Source organism: Malaya genurostris, chromosome 2 (assembly GCF_030247185.1).
Source record: "Malaya genurostris strain Urasoe2022 chromosome 2, Malgen_1.1, whole genome shotgun sequence".
Classification (NCBI taxonomy): domain Eukaryota; kingdom Metazoa; phylum Arthropoda; class Insecta; order Diptera; family Culicidae; genus Malaya; species Malaya genurostris.
In genome coordinates this window covers 79880831-79889352 of record NC_080571.1, presented here as the reverse complement: position 1 = coordinate 79889352, position 8522 = coordinate 79880831, and the positions used below count along the sequence as shown (strand labels likewise).

Below are 8522 nucleotides of genomic sequence, written 5' to 3'. Positions count from 1 at the left end.
ATCCGTTAGTAAAACCGGACTATGCAAGAAATTGGTACCAGGGGGATGTTCAAAAGACCGGTTGTCTTGTAAGGTTTATTAAGAAGTGCAGTTGACACGGGAAAGTGGAGACTTTAAAAAACTATGAGTTTAAAATACTTTCAACTTGAAATGTAAGCCTCAGGTGCTCTTAAAAAATCTAGTCTATAATCTATAAAGTATTGGTTTGAAATTCGAAGAAACGATCTAGAAACATAAAGACTTCGAATGAAAGGGTAGTTGATTCTTCAATATGGTTTTCAGTACATAGAAAAATTTCAACAATGGAAGTAACGAACATTAATCTTTATTCTAAATATTCTCTTCGTTAATATCATAATCCTTCATTTTCTGCTTCAGTATCCACCACTCATCATTGAATCCCACATCGATAATTCGCTCGTGAAAGGTCGCGTACTTTGGCTGTAGGTATGGACATATCGCCTTATAAATTGTCACTCCACGATCGAAATCGCTCAACCAGATGAACGACACGACTCCGAGTGATATCCGTCTTATGATACCTTCATTGAACGCTCGTTGCAGGAATAGTATATGCGCTGTCGTTTCCGGATTTTGACAACTAAGATGAACCAAAGAAAGTTCGTTTCCACACTTGTGAAATTTTTCCAGGAAATCGGTCTCGTCTGGATTGTGGGCACAGCAGTAATAGCCGGAACCTAATAGCGTGAGATAAATTCCACTACGTATAGGGCGCTGGCGCATGGTCCTTCCCGTGTCCACTACTACCTCTTTATAATCGATGACAAGATTTTTCCAATAGTTGGCCCATTTTTCCCAGATAGTTCCCTTGTACTTTTCTGGGAACTGTAGAGCATCGAGTCGACTTAGAAGGGCGGCTCGTTTTTCTTTGAGTGATTCCACGTTATTTCGAGCCAATGAAGACGCAAATCTTATTTTGCGAAAAGCCATAGCTAATGAGATATTCTCTTCCAAAATCAATCTATGTACAGCTTAAATTTATATAACTTGTGTAATGAATATTATAACATTTCGCATGTTTACATCATTTTCTACACAAAAACTTGAATTAGATAGATACCGTAAACAGTATAGAGTGGCGCACAAAGTAAATATAATATTTTTCGTACACTGAACAAAAATTATGTTTGAATGAAATTTGCACCTTGTTAATGCCCAACACCAAAGTGATCCCGTAAGAAAAATGAACTATTAGCGGCCCTTACACGAGTCATTAAAAATGTCATTGCTAAAAAATGTCATTGCTAATGCTAATAGCGGCCCTTACACGAGTCATTAAAAATGTCATTACTAAAAATTAATATCATTTTAATAAACGTGTATGGTGCAGTAATGACGAGTTTTCTATGCAAATTTAGCGGACCTTTGAAATACATCATTACTTAGTCATCATTAAAAATGACAAAAATAATTCTCGTGTAAGGGCCCCTATTAGCAGCCCTTACACGATCATTAAAAGTATCATTACTAAAAAGTTTTGACACTTTTAATTATTGTGTAAGGTCTGCGAGTTCAGTAATGACACGAGTAATGATGGAATTCCGGATTTTCCATCATTAACAATATTATTTGTTCTTATTATTTGGAAGACCACAGACTAACAGACAGGACACTCAAATTAGATTCTTCAATCATTTTAACGGTCATTTCGAATATTCCTTTATTTGGGACAGTACTCACATGTGTCATGATGGCGCCACGTTACCCTATCAAAAACATCCTGTCTGTCATCTAGACTGTGTTTATTTTTTTCATTTACCAACAGAGTTGCCATTCATACAGAATTACCTGTAATGTATTGATTTGTATATGTCCATGCGATTTTCATGCAGGATACAGATTTAATACATATTGCCAAAACTATATACATAATTGTGCCTACTTCTCATCCTCCAACGCAATACAAAATCGAATCCGTTTTGTTACAATATTTACTTCTGGTCTTCCGCCACTTAATTTCGGGTGAAACACAATAAAAAATAGTCTAGATGAACAACGTTGAGTCAAATAAATGGTTACCTTCCAACATCGCGAAAAAGTTAAATATATTATCAACGTAATCCAATAATTTATTGTGACGATTCATTTTCAAATATTTTGATGAAATCCGGCATCCCTGCAAGCAGCTGATCGGTGTTGACAAACGAGGGGAAACCAACTAGGAAAAAAAATTTTACATAACACAAGGGGTGTACAGATAGTAAATAGTTCGCGCAATACAATATAGGTGGAACTAGTGCATCACGAAAAATTATTTTTATAAAAATTTACTCATACTGACATGTCTGTTAGTCTGTGATATAACTATGCGTGAAAAAAAATTCTGGAAATGACAAAGTGTAGATTTAAATTATTAATGTTTCATTAACCTTAACGTTTCAATAGCATATAAAATTTATTTTCAGCTAATCAGATTACAAGCCCCGTGCTGGAGTAGTTACAAATACTCATAGTTAATAATGAACGTGTAATGCTAGAAAGTAATGATGTACAGTAATGCAGTAATGACGAGCGTTTGAGCAGAAGTGTCATTACTTAGTAATGACACTTTTAATGATCGTGTAAGGGCCGCTATTGATTTTAACTTAGAAACAAATGATTCACAATCAGATCTGTGAGATTCAATTGCAGTTTCGGGCCCCGAACACTGCGATGTTTTGAAACTCATCGCGACGCTAAAATTGTGAAACCTACTTTTATTTGATGTACCAAAACACTATATTCTGTATTTTAGGTAAACCGAAGAGTTATTGTGAGAAAATTGACCCAAAAATCTCTAATTTTAGTGCAATAAACAAGGTAAACCGTTTAACCGACGACACGACCAGGCACTCCGAAGAAAAAGCGGCGTGAAAAGTGTTTGTTGATCATTTACCACCAGTTACCACAAATCAAGCGACCCCTTGTTAATAATAAAAATCAAATTCTCGAGCAACACTGTTTTAGTTGCTACGAACAGTAACTAATAAACCCAGCATAAATAAACAAATAGTTCGTTTTGGAAAAAACGGAGAGAAACGAATTCCTCCTTATTGCGGTTCCCTAAAGTCTTACCATCATCAAAACAAAACAAAAATGATCGAATCTTTGAGTACTTCGTAAAATTACAGCTGAACCGAACCTCAGTAAAACCTGACCATCCAGGTTGATCTAAATATAAAACAATTATAACAAATAGTGCCCAAAATCATTCACCTCGAAGTCGAGGGGGTAGAACAGAAGTAGCGCAAGCCTAATTCTTCAAACAAACAACTTCTATGCTCTATGGACAATTATTTCAGATAGTACTCGATCAGCATAATAGGTTGAAGATATAAAATGGAAAAAGAGGTGTTAGACTACCTTTACTAAGTCGAACTTTTTTGTTTTTTTTTATTTGTAGGTGTTTAAATGAGGAATATTTACAATGTTCTACACAATGCGACTCGAAATATATGCTTAAACTAAATTCACGAAAGCATATTCAAAATTTACACTTGTACGAAGAGTAAAGGACGATATAATCAAATGTAGCACATGCGATTCGGTTTTCTAAACAAAGAAATCACAATCACTAATTGGAAGATCTCTAGACTCTCTAGAAAATTCGCTTGATTATCTGATTTTTCAGAACACATACAAATTCAGTCACAGAATTTTTTGTGATTTTGGAAATAAATATACTTTCACTCCAAATTTACGAGTGTGTAGGGTTTTGGTAATTTAGTTTTACCGTTATCAAAGTTACAAACGAAATTTTTCGCCAGAGAATTTCTCTTCTAAATTTTGGATTGCTGGCTCTCATTTCTTAGAATATTTGACCTTCTGGTAAGCAGCAAAGAGGGATCGTCTCAAAAATTTTCTTATTTACAATCTAATTAAGTCTTCGAATTAGCAGTAACCAAGGTTGCGTTAATTGTTATTCGAAAAACAACAGTTTTCGGTCTGGGTTGCCAATTTCAAACAATTTTCAAATGACTTCATTTTGACATTACCAGTTACTGAGGGGCAGAGATGGCATTTCACCAGAGTTATACACACTAGAGTCAGATTTTTGCCACACCGTGGATGAAAAAAACGAAGCACCGCACAAAGAGGAAAGCGCACTTCTTCTCAGTGTCGAATAGACAGCATTTGAGTGTGTGCTTGTGGTTAAAGCAGCTGGCGCGAGTGAAACACATTCTCTTCGCATGAATCGCTCACACGCGCTCTCGTCTAAATACACCCAAGTGACCACTGGCGCGTGATGGTGAGCGAACACTTCTGTGAACTTCAATTAATAGAGAGTAGATCTGGCCTTGCTATGAAAAATTTGCAAGGAAAACCGAAAATTTTACGATAAATTGTTTTATTTTGCTGATTTTGCGTATCCACGCTTCATCTACGAAAACCATACAGCAGAGTGCTCACCGGCGTGTACACCTCTGTGAAAGTATCTGCATCCACCTCAGAGAATTTATTAGCTAATGCTCTAGCACTTTGGTGGGATTCAGTGGAAGAGGTAAAAGGAAATAAACAAACGCACTCATGATGCGTGCACAGTTCACAACAGTGGTGTATAAATGTGAAAGAGAAGAGCTCTCGTTGAAGTTGTCAGTGCGAGGGGAGAAATTTTGCTTGTTCTTCGTCACACAGAGGAGATAGACATCTCTGACTGAGGGGTAGTTAAATTTACGATACAGTTTTGATGGACGAGTGGCAGGTCGTGTCGTCGGTTTAACGATTGCATTGCGTTGTACGATTTACAACTTTACTTATCATTTGTGATATTCTGAACAATACACAAACTTTATTGGTTCCCAAGAAGTTTATTGTATTAAAATGTATTTCTATGGTAAGTGTGAAGTTTGGATGGCTTTGTAAAAATAATTTTGTTTTTCTTTGCTCATCAACATCCGCTTTAAAAATGAATTTTAGGTGAAGCATCGAAATTTTTACACTTCTTCTTCAGAAAACTTCTTTTTTCCGTTTACTGTTATGACTAGCTCATCAAATACCGAATTTTTCTTCTTCAAAGTGAATGTTGATAGGTAGTTTATAGGACGTTAAAAAAAGTACTCGCATATGAGTCCCATTTTGTTGCGTAACGGATTTTATATAAACGAATGACAAAAAATGCAATATTTCATTCCAGATGAAAAGTTTATAATGTAATCATCTTTTTCTCAACTTGTCGATTTTCAATATGGGACTGACATGCAAGTATGGGCAGTATAGTTGTTAGTAAAAATGTTTGTATGAACAACATATTTTTTTATTCAACCAATATTTGAATGAAACTACTATATTCGCTTGCATGCACCTGACAGATTTCCCCCCATGGGCCTGACAGCGACTGCACAAGGTTTTGTCGGAGTGATGGTAGAATTCCGGTAAGAGTCTGGCAACAATGCAACAACCATTTCCGGCAGAGAATTTCGCCTAATGATTATTAACGGTTTTGTTTCTGCCGGATTTTTGCCATACAAGATTGGCAGGACCGTTTTGAATTGATTTTGTATTTTAGTGCCTTTGGTTTTATTTTTGTTCATTAGAAGTTTAAATGAAGTACAATAACATAGCTTCTACACTACCCAACATGATATGCGAAGCTTCTTCCACAGAAAACAGATATACAGGCTCATATATGAACTGTGTGTAAAATTAGCTCAATCTGCATGGCGAACACTTCAAGATGTCGCCACGGACGACACGAGGTGCCACCACGATTTGGGTGCCGCTTTCACATGAGACACAATTTTGGGTGCAAGGTTCACTTCACTTTAGAATTTTATTTTGCTGTTGGTTAAAATGACATGTTTGTGTTTGTTTTATTCCGATCGAAATCTCGTGTGATGTATGCGACATGGAACAAAGTTGTCTTTAACGCTTAGGAAAATCGTGTGATAAGTGTTTAAATTGATGTAGGTGGAATATTTCTGTTCATATCATCGCATTATTTTTGTTCAGTGTATTGTTGAGTGAAATGATTCGATATTACGCCTAATTTTAGGCACATTTAAAAGTCGATCTGTTTTGAATGAAAAGTTCATATTGATAATTTTTATGTAGTTTGACAATGACATCTTTCACCGGAAATATAGGAACTGTCAACTTCAATCTGATGTCTTGTTTGTCAATTGATTTGAAACCTCTCTTTCCGGCATCTTGTAAGGTTAGTGATGGAACGCATTGACTGCGTTATCCCAAAAAATTGTTAATTTTATCTAGAAAAGTGAGTGAAAGTGGATTTGGTTCAGATGAAATTAAACATATTACAATGCTTCGTTCGGGAGGAGCATTTGTTTTGTCCATCCATTTGAACTGTGATGAAAAAAATGGGTTTTTATTATGTGCATATTTGTATACGTTGCTGTAGCATGGACAGTCGACAGCTATGGATATGACTTCCAGTTTTAATTTCAACTGCATTTGTTGCTATACCAACATTTATCCACTTTCATTCAAAAAAGTGTTACATGAGTTAAAGTTTAGCAATATTCTTCCAGGACTACTTTCAAGATGGGTCGTTACGCAAAGGAACCAGATAATCCTGCCAAGTCTTGTAAGGCTCGTGGATCAAATCTACGAGTTCATTTTAAGGTAAGTAAATTAAAATGATACTGTTATTTAAACTGATGTGTTTTTCTTTTCATTTTAGAACACACGCGAAACGGCGCTAGCTATCAAGCGTATGCCTTTACGTCGAGCTCAGAAATTTCTGAAGAACGTAGTCGAAAAAAAGGAATGCGTTCCATTCCGTCGTTTTAACGGTGGTGTGGGACGCTGTGCCCAGGCCAAGCACTGGAACACGTCGGTGGGTCGATGGCCGAAGAAATCTGCTGAATTCTTGCTCCAGCTGTTGAAGAATGCCGAAGCGAATGCTGACTACCGGGGGCTTGATGTGGATCGGCTGGTCGTTGATCATATTCAGGTCAATCGAGCACCGTGCTTGCGCCGTCGAACGTACCGTGCCCACGGTCGCATTAATCCTTACATGTCGTCACCGTGCCACATAGAGCTGTCACTGACTGAGAAAGAGGATGTTGTGGCCAAAACAACGGAAGCCGAACCGGCTAAGAAGAAACTGTCTAAGAAGAAGCTCCAGCGACAGAAGGAAAAAATGATGCGAAACGAGTAGTGTATTACCTGAGTTAATGGAAGTGTATATGAAAATTCGAAAATACAAAGTTGGAGTACGTAAAAATGTAAGTTTTGTGTTTATGAAGTGGTTGAGAAATTTTCCTCGAGTTATTGTTTTTATTGGGATACCAGTTTTGGATGTACGTCATCCGGCGGAAGCAAATTAAGTCGAATTGGAATTTTTATGACTAATCAATTCTGTAATCGTCTCATCTAGTCAATAGTTCTGTTAGAAAACTTTTGAAATAGATTTCTGGACAATTTTTAAAACAATCAGTAAGAGTGTCAAAATATGAGTTATCATAACATCGACTTAGTGCATAATAGTAATCAACTTTAGTTTACCTTGTCAGATATGAAGATGATGACTTCACAATTAGACAACTAGATTACTCTCGCAAATCCTTCGCCGTTGTCTGTCGCCAAAAGTAATTCGCAAAGCCGTACCAAACCGGTTTTACTGGTCGGTCGTCCGTAGCTCTACGGATCACATATTCGCGATAAGACAAGTACTCCAGAAGTGTGAATACAGCGTGCCTGCGCATCACCTATTCATTGACTTCAAAGCGGCAAACGACGGAATCGATTGAGAACAGCTATCGAATACAGTTTTCCGGATAAACTGACGTGATTGGTCAAAGTAACAATAGATGGATTGATGTGTTACGTCCGAGTATCTGGAACGCTGTCAAGACCCTTCCAATCTTGGAGGGGACTACGGAAAAATGATGGACACTCTTACCACTTGTTTAATATTGCTTTGGGAGGTGTAATTCGATGAGCGAGGATCGACAGGAGTAGGTACAGCTTTTTGGTTTCGCTGATGAAACTAGGCGTATTAGACTGGCCATATATGCGTCAATAACAAAATATATGAGAGAAAGAGGCTCTAAAGAAGAAACACGACTTGTAATTAAAGTTTCATGAACTTTAGTAACAATCTCGGTTAGATCAAATATATTTTTCGCTTTTTTGTGATGTTGACCCTAATCCAGGGGTTACCAAACTGTTTTGGGTCATGGACCCCTTTACTAAAATTAACTTAGGCCCCTTCAACAAATTTCTTTGAAAATTCAATTTATACTGTTTAAATATTGATGTAAAATACTTACCAATTTCTGCGGATGGTCAAATAAACACAACTTTCTTAGCGTAAATATTTCGAATAACAACTTATATCTTACTATAAGGGGTCGATTTGTAGGCCTTGTCGGTCCCCATAAGTCAGTTTTCATTTACGTCGACCCCCGCAAAAACGATATCGAACCCAAGGGGTCTATATCGACCACTTTGGGAACCGCTGCTCTAACCAAACAGATGTTAAACGTGAAAATCGGATTAAACGTAGCTTGAAATAAACTTATTTTTGTTTATTTCAAGCTAGTTTTAAAATTCATTAC

At 36.8% G+C, this 8522-nt stretch overlaps 2 protein-coding genes across 2 annotated transcripts; one reads left to right on the top strand and one right to left on the bottom strand.

Annotated features, from left to right (window-relative positions):
- Positions 1–294: 294 nt before the first annotated feature.
- On the bottom strand, positions 295–1088 carry LOC131428525 (mitochondrial import inner membrane translocase subunit Tim29). The gene has a single exon (XM_058592524.1). It carries the CDS (start codon positions 949–951, stop codon positions 331–333), a length of 621 nt encoding a protein of 206 aa, XP_058448507.1. The 5' UTR covers positions 952–1088; the 3' UTR covers positions 295–330.
- Positions 1089–6425: 5337 nt separating this feature from the next.
- On the top strand, positions 6426–7191 carry LOC131431204 (large ribosomal subunit protein uL22). The gene is made up of 2 exons (XM_058596783.1): positions 6426–6582; positions 6641–7191. The coding sequence occupies exons 1-2, from the start codon at positions 6502–6504 to the stop codon at positions 7118–7120; spliced, it is 561 nt and encodes a 186-aa protein (XP_058452766.1). The 5' UTR covers positions 6426–6501; the 3' UTR covers positions 7121–7191.
- Positions 7192–8522: the final 1331 nt, after the last annotated feature.

Coding starts and splice junctions, on each gene's coding strand:
- LOC131428525 (XM_058592524.1), bottom strand. CDS start 951: ATGGCTTTTCGCAAAATAAGATTTGCGTCTTCATTGGCTCGAAATAAC.
- LOC131431204 (XM_058596783.1), top strand. CDS start 6,502: ATGGGTCGTTACGCAAAGGAACCAGATAATCCTGCCAAGTCTTGTAAG. Junction 6,583..6,640: donor ATCTACGAGTTCATTTTAAG/GTAAGTAAATTA, acceptor TTTTCATTTTAG/AACACACGCGAAACGGCGCT.